General features: G+C 42.0%; 1 protein-coding gene across 1 annotated transcript; it reads left to right on the top strand.

The window, feature by feature from the left end:
- Positions 1-3,729: 3,729 nt before the first annotated feature.
- LOC113170420 (beta-2 adrenergic receptor) lies at positions 3,730-7,665 on the top strand. Its single transcript, XM_026372508.1, has 2 exons — positions 3,730-3,840; positions 6,329-7,665. Exon 2 carries the CDS (start codon positions 6,364-6,366, stop codon positions 7,396-7,398), a length of 1,035 nt encoding a protein of 344 aa, XP_026228293.1. The 5' UTR covers positions 3,730-3,840; positions 6,329-6,363; the 3' UTR covers positions 7,399-7,665.
- Positions 7,666-15,749: the final 8,084 nt, after the last annotated feature.

Raw genomic sequence — 15,749 nt, 5'->3', positions numbered from 1 at the left:
ATGAGGTTGTTGTTATTTCTGTGCCTACTTGACTTCTATATTAAATGCATAACAACCAGACGGAGCAGCTTTTCCAGCTCTGTGTTTGGAGATTTTATTTGACAGAAAGCTTCGAAGAAGAAGAAGCAATCATCACAGGCTGCATCAGTTTCAATTTTCCACAGACGAAGAGAAGCTGTGACAGGAAAACAAACCGGTTTGTTCCACATTCTGTTTGTCAAACTGTGATTTTCTCATCTTTTATGGGGAATGAAAACTATTCAGGTTATTTCTGATTGCTGCTGGTCTGATTGAACTTATCGTTTTTCTTGAACATATCATTCCAGTGGGATGTGAAATTGACAGCGACGTGTTCCACAAATAATCAACAGGCTGCTGAGAATGTGGAGCAATGAGCTGTGACGTTTAGCTGTCACAGATACAGGAAGTGGAACCTTAAATTCTGCAGATGGTTACTTGGTGCTTGTTGCATTCAGCCGGTGCACAGGCACAGAAATGAGCTGTTATGTTGCAGCACTGATCAGATGCAGCTCCTGCACTGATTTGGATCCTCGCGAGCTGAACCAGCAGTGACAGTAACGTTGATTTGGATTGACAGGTTGGTGGGTCTGTGCTGGTGGCCGAGTGTGGGAGGTGTTGTGGTTCCTGGCAGCCTCGCAGTTTTCGCGTAAGGCAGACAGATCGGCAAACCGGGCCGAAGCCTGGAGAACAGCTTGGCAAAGAGTGAGTGCTGATTGGAGGAGCATTTATACCAAGGTGACAGGTGGGAGGGTGGACCAGGAGGCCAGGGAATGGGGGGCAACCTGCACTGGACAACTGACGAGTTGAATCAAGTGGGGAGCAACATAGTGGAGGAAGCTTTGTGTTGGAGAATGTGGCTCTTCATCCTTCTACAACAGTTATTTACTAAATCTTTACTCACACCTGTGTCATTTGAAGAAGACTCTGATATTGATCTTGACTCAGATTTACATACAAGTACATTTAATTATGTGTACTGCAGGTTTGTACACCTCCTGCTTCACACACATTTCATCATTCACAGTCGACACACGTGTATTTTATTTATGAATTAGCATTAATAGCGTTAAATCTGCCTTGGGGGGCATTAGTTATGATTCAGTCGATTCTCCACCCTGACCCCTCTGCATCCCTTATTTCCTCTGAGACGCTCTTAAAAGAAAGTAGACGATGAACCTGCATCAGCTTCAGGTCAAGAGGAGGAGACTGGATGAGCGAGGAAGGAAGAGAGAAGTAAAATTAGAATAATAGAAAGTATGAAGTGTGTGAAAAAGATTAACTGAGGAAGAAAGTGACAACGAGAAATAATAAAACAGAACAAAGAACTGTCAGCTGTTCATTAAGTGAAGAACGCGTTTACTTAAAGATCTTTAAGGAGCGAGTTTAAGATTATTATTATGTTCAATCATTAATTCCTCTCGTTTTTCTTTTTATGACACTAGGATGAAACGAGGTCTTAAATGATGGAATTCCCCTTTAATCTTTATGAGGGGTTAAAGGATGGCTCGTGATGCAGCAGCTACCAGGCTGATTGAAAGTCCAGAAACAAACGAGGCCGCCTGCTGTGACCTCTGGATTAAGGATTACCCACCACACACACAGACAAGTACAGAAGCACAGGATTAATATGCTTTTGTTTTGTCATGTCCACGGCTGCCGGAGCAGGACTGCAGCCAAACCTGGAAGTAATGATACTATTAGGACACACCTGCCGTGCTGACTACACTCAGGTTGTTAGACTCTGGGGGTTTATTGAAGCTGCCTGAAATGCAGCACATAAAAGGGTGTGTTGGTGAATTAAGGAGAGTCAGAGGGACACAAGTGCAGAGACTGAAAATGGGTTTGGATATGAGCACATAGAGCTCATTTGTTTTCATCTCATTTAGCCATTTTGTTTTACACTGAATACAATAAGAGAGCTGCGGCTGCAGGGGAGCTCCCATTAGATTCAAATTACAGAAAGTTTCACATCTGCTGCATTTCTTCTCCCAGGTAACAATGATTCATTTCATTTCCCCTTATTTGAATCATTTCCCATAAGAATAATGTCTATTTTCTTACAGTGAGAATGAACATTTGCAAAATATAAAGTTAATTTCTTCAGCTGCTGGTGAAACAATCTGCACTGACTGTATCACATGGTTTTTATCTGCAGAGAAAAAGAGCACGTTACACAGCAGAAGCATCAGAAGAAACCTGCAGCAGAACAGGATCTTAAGTCCAGATGAAGTTGTTGTTCTCCAAACTTCAATTACAAAGGTTTTGTTGTGAAACCATCTTTTCTCTGGACATTCAGCAGTTCATCAGGGGTTCAGTTAAGTAAAGAGAAACAACACAAAGGTCCGTCAATACAGAGGGTCTCAAGAGTTTAGAAATGTTCTCCAATGAAAGTCACAGGAACAATCAAATGTTTAAGATGGAACCAGAAACATTAAGAGTTAACCACCAGTTAATGGCTCAGATCAGACTGAGTCTGTGTGAATCAGGTGTTAGTGTTGGGACTTCTGCAGAGAAACCACCAGAGATAAGAAGCAGATCCACACATGGGGCATTAGAACGGTGCAAAGTGGACTGACTGACTTTTCATCCACCACCGTGACCTTGTGAGATGCAGACGTGGTGCGGTACCTGCATCAGTGTGACACAAAAACACATCTTGAATAAACTGTTCCATGATAGCTCCAAGCTATTATTTACATTTTTAAACAGGAAATGCGTTTTATAGTCAGAATGTGCAGGTGAAATGTGATATCTAGTATCAGTCCTGTGCTTAAAGAGGAAAATATAAAAGTGATTTCCACTAAACCGGGTTCTGTCATCACAGTAGGAAAATGCACGAGCAGGTGAACAGGAGGCAAACTGTAAAGCACTGATAAAAGCTCTGAAGGAGTCCATTTACCAAATTGATTAGGCATTGTTTACAGTAATTAAAATTCTCATAAGGACAGAGTGGCTTCTCTCTCAGTGGTTGTGTCCTTGTTCACACTACACAAAGCTGGATTAACTGCTCCCTGTGCAACGACTTAATGTTCTTCTGTGCTGAAATATGATTAGTGTGTTTGGTTTCTTCAAACACATTAAACACACTGAAGAATAAAGTAGATATGAGACGGTTTGGTGCAGGAATCAGATAATAAATCAGAACCATGTGGTTTATTGGTGCATGCTCCCAGATTTTTGATAAACTGCAGTAGTTGTTGGACAATCAGAGTCCCTGCTGGAGTCCAGTATTTAACTGTGAACTGAAGAGTTTCACGTCACATGTAAAAGCTGGACATGGTCAGATGGGACCTAATTTTAATGCTGCAGCAATGACTCAGGCTGCAGAGATGAAGTCAGTGTGTTTTCTCAGAAAAGAGCTGGAGTCTAAAACAAAGAATCGATGAAAGGTTAACGAGTCCTGGTTAATGAGGGGAATCCAGGAACCCACCCGAATAAAGACCCACTTGGAGGATATACATCCGCGTCCTAGTCTGCAGCAGGTTTCACACATGCATCTACGCGAGGAGGGAGTATTGTCTGTCATCAACGTCCTCAGCCAATGGAGCAACCAGCGGAGGAGACACTTTAACCGCTGCTCCGGAGCCGAGCGGAGCAGAGCGCAGCGCGCTGCCTCCGCACATCCATCCTCCACTGAACCTCTGCGCGTCGGGAAATGACTCCATGCTGCTGATTATGGGTTCTTCTCCTCGTTTATTTGATCTTGAGGACTGTAGGATGTTTTAAGCTGCAGCTGAAGTGCTACTGTGTGGATATTAGCGGGAAATGCTACTTTGCGGAGCGCTGGCTTCTGCATCTTGAAGGGATTTAAAGCTGAAAGTGAGTAGAGTTGAACGTAATAATGAATATTATCTATCATATGTAAGCGAGAGCATGAGGTAACTTTCTATAATATCACAAAACTGTTTTTTAAACGGAGCCTCATTGGTCAAATCTGAAAGTACAATAAAGACGAGATCGGTGCGTAAGAGCCAAAATGTAGAGTGCGTTGCTTCCAGGGACTCTACAACACAGTGAGTGTGGCAGCAGCCCAGAGGTAAGTACGCTTGTAAGTGGGTGTCCTGCAGGGCGCACAGGCTCTCACTGATCACTGCGCACTGGAGAGGGATTGTTTTATGGACTTCATTTTGCATCCTGAAGATTTTTGGCTGGAGACGCGGGAGGTTTGTGCGTGACTGCGCGCTGTAGATGGATTTACAGTGAGAAGAGGAGAAGCTCGGGGACTTGACATCAGAACGACAGGGCTGCGTCTCTGCCACGTTTTTGAACATCATTTTTATTTTGATAGTTTTAGAAATCTGTATAGTGACAGTGTCGTTTCATGTGATGTAGTTTAAAGCAGCATTTACAAATGAACCTCTGCTGTCCGAGGATGTGTGGAGTTCCAGTGACGCACAGGGTGAAAACACTCAAAGAGTGGTGGTGTGCATTTTCCTCGGTGCAACTGAAACTTAAATCACAGACTAATTACTGATTTGAGTCCAGTCCGACCCGTTTACAGGAGGAACATGTCCAGGAACCTGCCGCACTGTGTGTGTCTGGGAGGATTAAAGACGCGGGAAGCGCCAGCTGGGTTTTGTTTACTACTACAGCTGCTGTTGTGCAGCCAGATTATGACATCACCCTTTATCCAGCTGGAGTGAGTAGTGTCTGTCTGTCCGTCCATCAGAGAGAGAGCGGGACCCGGTGCCAAGTAGAGTCACGCAGAGCTCATGCGTTTTACTGTGGAGCAGGGGCGGATCTAGAAATGCAACAGGAGGGGGCGAAGGGGTGGGGGGGTGTCCACAAGAGTGCAACATAGCTAGATTAACTTGAAATAACATCTTACTAGTACTGACATTTGTTTACCAGGGACCATCAATAGAAACCTGCTGTAACACCCTGAGCCAATAGTTCATCTGAGGTCAACACAGTATAACAAGTACAATAATAGGAGCAAGGTCATAGGTCATAGGAGCACGAACCTCCTCCTGCCACTCAACAAACCTTCACCAGGTGCAGAGGTCCTTTATATTCATCTTTGCACCTTAGTGAAGGCCACCACCATAATCACTGTTGCCCCCTTGTGGTGTGGCGTCAGTAAAACCACCCACATTACAAACATTCAGTAAAATCAAAAGTTAAATAATTACAGTGTGGACAGATCTAGTTTCTTAAAATCTCATCTGAAATGATTCAACTTTGAAATTAAACACATTTCACTGCAGTCAGTGAGCGTGCACCAGTTTATTTGTTCGCATATTAAAGTAGAACTCACCTTTTGTAGAAGATGATTTTCATCATGTTGTCCACACTGTTCTCTATAGAAGCTCTTTTAAATCACACCATCATGCTGCATTCTCTTCTTCTTGTGCTTTCATGACAGCGTGTCAATCTCCATGAACCAGTATTAAATGGAAAAATGTCTAATTTGTAGAAATCCTGTTAAAATTGTCTCTATCCTTGGATAGAAACGTAGCTATTAACGAACCAGCGCCGACTTTCAACACTCCAAACGGTGACTTGACCTCAGTTTTCATTTTATCTCGAAGGTTCCCTGAAATTGAATTATGTGGATGGAAAGTAAAACTATTTTAGAGCTATGGAATTTAATGAGCTAATAATGTTCAAATATTTGCTTTCAACTGGCAAAATTAATCAAAAACTTCATTTCTTTGAGCGAAGTCTGATGCTATAAAGGAGCTAGTGCACATATACTGAGAATGAGAAACAGGTGAGAAAGTGGATGCAGAACAGTCCAAGAGCAGAGAAACGACAGAGAATGGCAATGACCGCAAAGCATCATGGGAGTGCAGAGGTGAGGGAGGGGGGCGGAGGCAGGATGGGCTCGAGCGGGCTGAAGCAGTTATAGTGAGTCTATTGGACATAAAGCCGCAGCGAAGACGCAGACGTGTCTCTACATTATTGAGGGAGGTTCTAAATACTGACACACCATGAACCTCTTCGCTTGTTGTTGAGTGTCAGCTCCTGTGAACTGGATGGATAAAAAGAATCCAGTTTGCCTGTTTCAACCACGTCACGTCACTTAATGCCTGCGGCACAAACCAGGATGAAGAAGTCAAGCTCAATCACAGGCATATGAGCAGATACGTGGGACACTTTAGAGCAACTGATGGATGTTGAGGTTGGTCAACAGGACGCGTGTCCTGGTTTTGGAGACTTTCCTTCGAAGCCTTACAAACCAAAACAGAATACACCGTTCGAGTGGTTCCATCTCTCACTCCATCTTTGTATGTTTACCAGATCCACTTCCTGAACCCTGGCTCCACAAATTGACCCGACATGTTCCTGTTTGTTTGTCTTTCAGGTCATGAAGTTGATGCTGCTGTGAGAGTGACCCCAATGATTGAGACCAGCACTCCGACCATGTTGGACAGAACTGAACCAGCACACTGCACCGTGTGCTGCTGTACACTGGCCAACAAAATCCTCATGGTGCTCTTCATGGTGCTGCTCATCTTTGCCATCTTGTTTGGGAACTTGGTGACTCTGGCTGTGGTGTTGGGGACGAAACACTTCCACACGCCGCAGGGCTACCTGAAGGCCTCCCTGGCTGTGGCTGATTTGGCAGTGGGGATATTCGTGGTGCCGCTGTCCGTTTATGCTGAGGTCTATCTCATGGTCACTGACTCTGCACCGGAGTGGACTTCGTATAACTCACAGTCTGTGAGTTTCCACCCCTGCAACATCATCGGCCCCATCTTTGCCGGGTGCACGTTGGTCTCCATCACGACTATTTTCCTGCTGACGATCGAGAGGAGCATCGCCGTGTTGAGGCCACTCCACAAGGACTCTGTGATTACTCGTAAAAGGACCACGATCCTCATCGTCCTCTCCTGGGTGGGGAGTTTCTTCTTGGCTGTGTTTCCGATGGTTTTCAGCAGCGAGATCGCTCTGGAGTACAACTCCTGCAGCCGGATGTGTAATTATGCTTTGGGAACGATTGGCAAGTTCCCGAGCCAGGCCTGGAACATCCTCCTCCTCTTTCCCGCTTTTGACTTCACGCTTCTCGGTGGCACTGTGGTGATAAACATCATCTCTCTGTCCAGCATCAGGCAGCACTCGAAGCGCAGGAAACATCTGGCAGAGACCGAGTGCCAGAGCTCCACCAAACCCACCTTCTCCGACATCAAGGCAGCTAAAACTATCGGGACTTTAACTGTGGCGTTTACAGCATCGTTCACACCCATTGCTGTCTTCGTGGTCGGGAATGTTTTGGGAAATAAATGGTGCGACTTCTCCTTTTTTGCCTTCTGGATTTTGGCCACCAACAGTTGCTGGAATGTCATAATTTACAGCGTGAGGGATCAGAAGTTCAGACTCTGTGCACACAAGCTCCTGATGCCTTTCCAGAGAAGAAACACGACCAAAACCTGAGAAAGACTGCAGCTGGATCTGAGCAGGATCTGCATCATTTAGATGTCTGTTTGTCACACAAACTCTTTGCTACGCATTGTGAGTCTCGTTCAGAGACGCGTATGCATGTCTTGTGCCATGTGAAATTAGAGCTTTTTTACATTCATTCCAAAGCATGGGAAGTTTTCAGACCACAAATGCTGGTTATTAAATGTCCGTTCTGGGCATTTGTCATGTTCTGTGTAACGTTGTAATTACAAAATCCTGTTTCAGTCTGTGGAATGATTGTTTACCTGACTGTGATCAATTAAAACATGACAAAAACGGAATCTGTTATCTGATTTTCTGACCGTGTGTAAAGATATATTCAGACATACTAATATAATAATAACAGACATATTCCACTCACTATAGTTAATGCTGATTGACTGATGATCCCATGATCAACATAAAGAGTTTGTTCTTCAATTTCATACAAAGCATGTCGAGACATGTTTACTGATCTGCAGAAAGTTATTAAATTATTTAATAAGTGATTATTTTAATGCTAATCTTTCATATTCTCTGGATTATGTAATAGCTGAGTAATCTCCCTTTTAGAGGCCACTAAAACAGCACTAACCATTCTGAATGGTCTGATCCTGTTTTTTTATATATTCCTTCAAATCTATTATGATTTTTATTTTAATTATTTTATTTAATAATTTTAACGTGAATAGGGTCTTATATACTGCATATATCATTAATAATTAATAATATCATTAGGTAACGATGTATTCTCATTGTTTTTATTTCACTGTGATATAACCTGAGCCAAACATAACAATTACAAATCTAAAAAAGCCAGACACAAAATGTCCAGTTCAAATGCAGTGTTTCTTAAAAACATCCCTGCTGTGAAGGAAGGCTGGATGAATATAAAGAAAACCTCAAAAGGAAATCCTACGGGGAGCATCAACACATAATAATCACAATCAGTTCATTTCATAATGAATTTCTCTGTTGATCTTTGTGCGAGATGAAAATGGGGTCGGGGTGAACAAAGTAATTAGGATTCATACTGTGAGGATTAGGATCAACAACGTGTTGGAGAGACTGATAGCAACAGTCAAACCAGGGCACAGCAGCAGTAAAACAATACTGTGTTCTTCAAGTCTGGTTCAAATGAATTGAGTTGTTGTGTCTCTAAAATGTTTGACATGAATGAAGAGAAGGTTGTAACATACACAGCTGCTGAAAACATGAAACTAGCAGACAGTGGCGGTTGAACAATTCAACATCACTTCACACAAATGTTATAATAAGAAATAAAACTAAAACCCAGAATCAAGAACAGGACAGTCCAACAGACGTCGAGTAACAGACTAAACTAGACTAAAATTTCAAAACTTACAGCAGCGACTTTGAATCTTTGCTTCTCTAACTTCAAACTGAGAGATCTCCAGAAGATCATCTACAACGTCCCGTCCCGGCTCGTCCCTGGACCAGCTTCATCAAACTGAGGCTGCAGAGAAGGAGGAGAGAAAACTATTATTGTGGAAAATGTTCCTGCAGCTGCTGAACATCGACGCTGGTGAGTCACAGTGTCGAAGGACGAGAAGCAACAGAATCGATGTGAAAAAGGTGAAAGGAAACAAAGACGCTGGCAGCACTGTCGCTGTCCTTGGCTTTAATATCAATAAAGCTCATTGACTGAAACTGAACTGATTCACAGAGACAAGACAAAAAGACGTCATTGAGAGTTGAGCACAAAACTCCAAATAAAATCACTGTTGAGGCCAAACAGACTGGATTTAATGTCTATTTAACCACGTCCTCCAATTCTTCATTTCTCACATGTGGTAACATAAACCGGACTTCTTTCACTTCTTCTTATTCACACAGATCCTGTTGCTGACATGCAGCTAATCTGAACATTAAAATGATCTAATGCAACAACATCCATTTAGTCATTTGTTAATTTATCCAAAGCGACATAAGAAAGCAGCATGTTCCAGTCAGATTGAAAGTAAAGTGTAGAGGGGAATTCACTCTTCAGTTTCATGTCATGTAAGAATTCAGTTTATTTAAGTAGATTGGAAGTTGTTTCAGTTCAGTGTTAAATAGAAAGACTCGAGTGTCATCAGCATAGAAGTGACCAGTTAGCAGATAATAGCAACCAAAAGACTTCACACACATCTCAGACTAAACATGTGCATCACAACATTTGTCTTCAACGAAAATGAACGATTCATTCATTTATTAATTTATTAATTCATTCATTCATTCATTAGAATACGCCCTCCTAACAACACAACATAATGTTCAATAGTTCTGCAGAAAACAAATATGTTTCAGAACAAACTTTTTTTTTTGTACCTGTAGAAACTAGTTCAAATCTTGTGTTTTCTCTCAGGAACATGATGAAAAGGAAATTGCCTCCCTGTACACTGGCTCATGTACCTGTTCTCTGTGCTGCTCAGTCTCCTGACTCCTCTATCTCCACAACGTATCGCTCCATTTCACAGCATCCAGCTGCAGGCGCCGGTCTTTCAAACCTCAGAGGGGGATTTTCAACGATGAATCTCTGTGATGTCTGCTGCTCAGCGTGATTCACGGGGGTGATCTAACACAGATCCTCGACAGCAAAAAACTCTTTATTCTCTCTCTGTTTGCTTCGAGGTCACCTGGTCGGGCTTTTTCTTTCTGCCCTTGAACCCCTGTTTGCTTTTAGAGTATTTCTCCTTCTAGCTTAGTTTTCTTTATTTGATAGTTTAAATAAGTTAACAGACTCCATAATAATAAATATAAACTTGCTTCATGCTTTTAAAAGCGTAAATCCACAGCTGCTGTAAATACTACAGACAGTTGTTGGACAAGGACGTGGATGATCAGTGAAATATCATCATCAAAACACTTTGAACACTTTATTTCTCAACGTATTTTAGTCTCATATAGAATTATTGTTCATTTGAGTGCAGCAGTCAGTCTAGTGGCAGGAACATGTTGAATGTCAGATCGTCTACGTGCCCACCCACCACTTGGAGAAACTGTCTGGAATCAAACTAATCGCACTAATCTTTGATTGACTTGTTGAGAACTTTCTACCAACTCCATGTTCTCCAGGTTTCTCCTGAGAACTAAACCAGAGCTACTGCTCAATACTGAAAGGTCTTCATATTTCAGAGTTGAGGTTTCCATCATACCACTCATCGTTTTAAAAGGTGATATTTTAATATTTCACAGCTTTAGATTATTTATGTGAGATTCAAACTGTGTTTGCAGCCCTGCAGCTGCAGGTTTCCCGGTGGTTTTCTAAAAAGAATACAGCACAATTAAGTTAGTAGGAACATTATGCAGTAGTGGTAAATCTTTTTTTGTTGTCAGTGTGTGTTATCAGGCAGAGAGAGGTTATATCAGGCTGGTTTTTATTACCGTGTGCAGAGCTGTCTTCTGTATAAAACTTGAAATACTGTAATCCAGTGTATACCCACATTAGTCTGTCTTGTCCATCAGTGACAGACTCACTCTGTCATTTCTCATCATCTGCGACAGATGTTCTCCCTGCTTCACTTGTGATTTCAGGAGAAGCCCATAGCCGGTTTTCATCTCATTAAATTATTTACTTCATGGCACCAGCCTTCAGAAACTCCTACGCGTTAAACTGGACTCAGCCAACTAAGGGGCTGAGGAATATTTGATAACAGTGATATTAGTGCACATCTCTCCAGGAAGACACTGATAGTGTTCACATGGAAAAAACGCTGCTGAGAGAAGTTCAAACCCTGCTTCATATTCCACAAGCTGAGACGGAGTCTAGTGCTGCTGACATCAGAGAGGTGGAGGTGGGGAGACAGCTACTAAACTGACTCAGTACGCGGAGCCCTGACCTCTAAAAGCTTCTCCACGAAAGAAAACAAATAACTGAGCAACATTAAGGCGAAACAGAAAATCTGCTTCACTGTTGTATTTAAATACCAGGCAGAGAGGCCTCAGAGGTAGACAGAATAATAATAAATAATAAAACTAACAAGAAGACATTACTTACAGTCACGTAGACTAACTAGAATCCACACAGAGCAGAGGGCATCAACAGGCAACACACTCCAAGATCCAGAGGTGAAGGTCAGAGAAAGCTGGACAGGGTTCAACAACAGGTAACAAACGCAAACTGATAAATACTAGAATAAAAACGGGACGGTCATGTTAGTGAGAGAGTTTCTTTACTCAAACTAAACCTCTGCACTGCTTCTGCTGTTTCACACATTCAACACACTCCTCACAACAAACTCTTGTGTCCAGCTGTGACATGTGCTCGGTGTGTTGCATGAACTTTGTCAAAGGTTTATTCCACCAGTGGTTTTATGAGATAAAGTCAGAAAGTGTGTTATACGTGGTGAAAGGAAATATCTTTGATTTCAGCATCGTGAATGATCACTAGGACAAACATGGTTCAGGCAAGTATACGATCGCATGTTACACTGCTGTAAAATGTCCACGAAATGACGACATGTGCTAAACGCATCTCCGTGACCACAGAGTTAAACACACATGACGTTTGTGGAGGAACGTGCGCTGCTGCTTCAGTTTACACTGAAAATGTGCAACATGAGCAAAACTACAGCACCCGTCGCTGCAGCTGATGATTAGATGGAGAGATATCTTCTATTAACCTGCAGTAAATGTTTGGGTGTCGCTGAAAAGTTTCACAGCTTGTTTCATGACATTAAAAAGTTGCTAACAAGGCTGGAAAGTCATGAGTGATGCTCATGTGAGTTGGCCTTCTGTCTGTAGATTCCATCTTGCAGTAAAGGTGAAACACAGACTGATCATTTGGTTTCCCATCTGTCCCATCTGCTCGGTGCCTTTCTGGAGGAACTCTGCAGGGCGTCATTCTGGATGTTTAATCCTCCAGTCAGTCAAACAACTCCTCAATTTAATCAGTCAGGCAAGTGCCTCTCAAACCAACAGCAGGTGTGACTTTTTAATCAACTTCAATCAGTCCATGAATAAAAGAAAAAAAAGACGATAGTGCTGATGTTAAAGAGCACCTTTAATTAGCAGCACAGTAGTGACAGTAGGAGAGAGAAATGAGAACGTGAGCAGGTCGATGCTCAGTGTCAGTCTGACCTCACTGACAGCTTCACACATCACACCTGTGAGACTTTAAATGCAGATTCAGGATGGTCACTGCTGTCATCTGATCCAGCTCAGGTCACTGTACTCCAACATACACTGAGAATATTAAAGTTATATTATTTCTACATGTTGAGCACAAACTGTTCATGAGAACGGAAAAAGATAGAAGATCATTTTTGATATTTATTTTTGATACACTCTGCTCCAAAAGTATTGGAACAGTGAGACCAACTCCTTTTTTTTTTTAAACACTTCAGTTTTTTTTTTTTGAGACAGTTTTCATTTCCAGGTGTTTACATCTGGATCTGATACACAGCTGAGGAGACAGGTATTACCTGTCAGATACACCTACTTTTGATTGCATGAAAAATGGGTGGGTTCAAACAAAAGGGGACGTAAACACCTGGAAATAGAAGCTGAGTGTGAAAGTGTTGATCTCTGGTCTCATCTTCACCTGTTGATGTCAAACTCAAATCTCTACAACAAAAATAAAGGAGCTGGCCTCACTGTTCCAATACTTTTGGAGCAGAGTGGATATTTGTCGATGGTCATTTTACTATTTGAACATTTAAAAGTTTCACAATCATCCATTTCCTTCACATTGGACCTGCTGCTTCTCAAAAACAACTAAGATCGTACCTTTAATAGGAAACGGGTCGACTTCTTTAATGTAAATAACACAGTTTCACGCTTGTGTAACTTTAATAAATTATTTACTTTGGTATTAGTAGAAAGGAAAGAAAAAGGTGTTGGACCCCAAAGTCCACACATGTACTGTTTAGTTAGTTCTGCAGCTTCAAGTGGGTCCTTCTACTCGTAATTTTCTAAGACAGGTGTGTTACTACTGCGTCTCTGCTGCCTTACAGGTGTTAACCATCTTTCCAAAGATCAAGTTAAGTTACATTTATTGATTAAGGTCAATAAAGTCAAGTTAATTGCACATTGGTAGAACAGAGTTCAGGAACACGAACAGTCAACAGGTTGTAAAGAAGCTGGTGAACATGTGATGTAATAGATAAAAAAGGTTTGTAGAACAAGTTTCATATTAGTGTTGGGGCCACTTTGGAGCTCTGATAAAAGAAGAGTCTGGCTTTAAACGAACGGTATCGAACTACTGTGTGCTCTGCTTGTCTCCAGCTGCAGAGTAATCAGTGCAGCACGGAGCTTCACTGAGGAGCTGCAGACGCTCGCACTGAAATGGATTTGGTGTCACAGTGTTGTGTTCTCCTCCCATTCAAAGAGAAGAGCCGGAATCAGATTTAACTGCTGCAGCTCGACTCAAACTCTGCGTCCAGCGCGCTTCACACTCTCAGCTCAGCAGATACAGCTCTCGCTGAGGCTCAAACGTCCTCTGTTACTTTAGAGATGTCACAGGATTTTCTCAGTCATGTGTTAAATATAAAGCTGGGCTTGTTCTAAATCTCGGTAAGCCGGTCGTTGTAAAACCCTAATTACAGACAGTCTGACAAACCTGATGTCCAATCAGCAGTTCAACAAGAAATTATACTTAAGCTGCAAATATTAAGCAAAGAAACTGCACAATATAAGCACTCACGCCTGACCCTAACCCTTTCTCTGAGGCCTGTTCCCGTACAATTGGATCATCAAAATGAAATGATTTATTCCTGTGATGAAGGCCACCTGTTAATGAGCAACTGTGTGAGCTCTGATGATAATATGTGCACATAAATTCCCCATATAAAGCTCCATGTTCTGCTCCATTTGTGAGCAGCGTGTAATGTTTCTATCGCAGCAGCAGAAGAAGTAATCAGATCCATCACTTATTGTAAAGTAGAAAAACCAACATAAAAAGGTTAAATAATCCAATCAAGCCTGCAGAACTTCACATGAGCTGCATATAAAAGTCAGACATGGACAGTAGCAGAGTGTTTGTCTTTGCAGATTCCCTGATTTAACATGGCAGCCGCGTCAGGTGGCCTCTATGAGTTTATATCTATGAGTTCTGATTTAGGTCTCAGATCACTTAACACATGAACCCTTCTCTAAGGAAACACCCTTTGAGGTTTTAGCTTCATAAACATTTCACAGAACAGCAGAGACTCAGGAGACAGGAGGTTTCTTAATGGCTGACTTCACAACAGGGAGCAGAGCCAAAGAAAATCTGTTATCATTAAGTTGGACTGACGCTCAATGGAGAAGCAAACAGATGAACGCGTGCAGGAAGAAACATATTAGACCTGACAGAGAAACAATCTGTATCCAGCATAACTGAATGTCGTTTGGCGTCTTCCTGCACAGCTGTCGTGAATCAATCATCTCTTCAGGAGCAATAATAAAATCAGGTTTTTAGAGAACAGCTCAGACACATGTGGCTGATGTTTCACCCTGACTCACACATCTAATCTGTTGACAGGACCGTCCTCTGGGTGCTGTGCTTAGATTATTGGCCTGTGAAATGAGCGTGAGAGGAAAACCAGTGTGAAAGCCATATTCACATCAGCAGCCTCAGAGTGAAGTGAGAAACCATTCACATGAGCCTCCTAGGTGTAATTACATCAGGGACACGCAGGGAACGTGTGACAGCTCTGAAAGCTTAAACTTGGCAAAAACAACTGGTAACATGTCAACAAACAAGTGGAAAAGCCTCAATTAGCAATTTAATGTTGAATTAAAATGCAGACTGGTGAATATAACAGATTTTTTCTGCATCGTTTTGGTCGTTGAAAAGAACAAAAGTAGTTTAATACTTTTTAATTCTCCTCAGTGACTCTCAGCTTCTTTCTCTTTAACTCAGCTGTAACTCAACACATATTTTTATTCATAGATATTAAGTCACGAGGAGGTTGTTGATGTTGGTGAATGACAAATCGTCATCTGTAATCGTGTATTTACTGCTGCAGACAGCAACAACAGAAAAGGTCCTTTACCTGAAGGAAGAGCGTATTTAAACTACTACAAGCAACAAATCCTCTGACAGTGAGAGTTATATGTGAATGAATTAAATTAGGTGCAGAGAAGTGAAGGTGACTACCTTTTAGTCAGCACTTAGCGATGAACACTTCCTAATTCTGAGGAACAACTTAAAGCTGATTAGAAAATCTAAAGTAACATTCAGTAATGAAGAGATTTGGCCTCGGGCCGTTCCCTCCATTTGTAATTTGTTGAATTAACAACCTAACGTGTTTCAACAGGACTCAATGTAAGGCGGATAAATCTCACATAAGGTCTGAGTCCACAGCGTTCAGACGTTCTGAAATAATCATTGAGACTTTCATTGAAAGCGCAGCGATTCC

This window comes from Anabas testudineus, chromosome 16 (assembly GCF_900324465.2).
Source record: "Anabas testudineus chromosome 16, fAnaTes1.2, whole genome shotgun sequence".
In the NCBI taxonomy this organism is placed as follows: Eukaryota; Metazoa; Chordata; class Actinopteri; order Anabantiformes; family Anabantidae; genus Anabas; species Anabas testudineus.
Note: the sequence above shows the minus strand (reverse complement) of the source record. Positions and strands in the feature narration are given on the sequence as shown.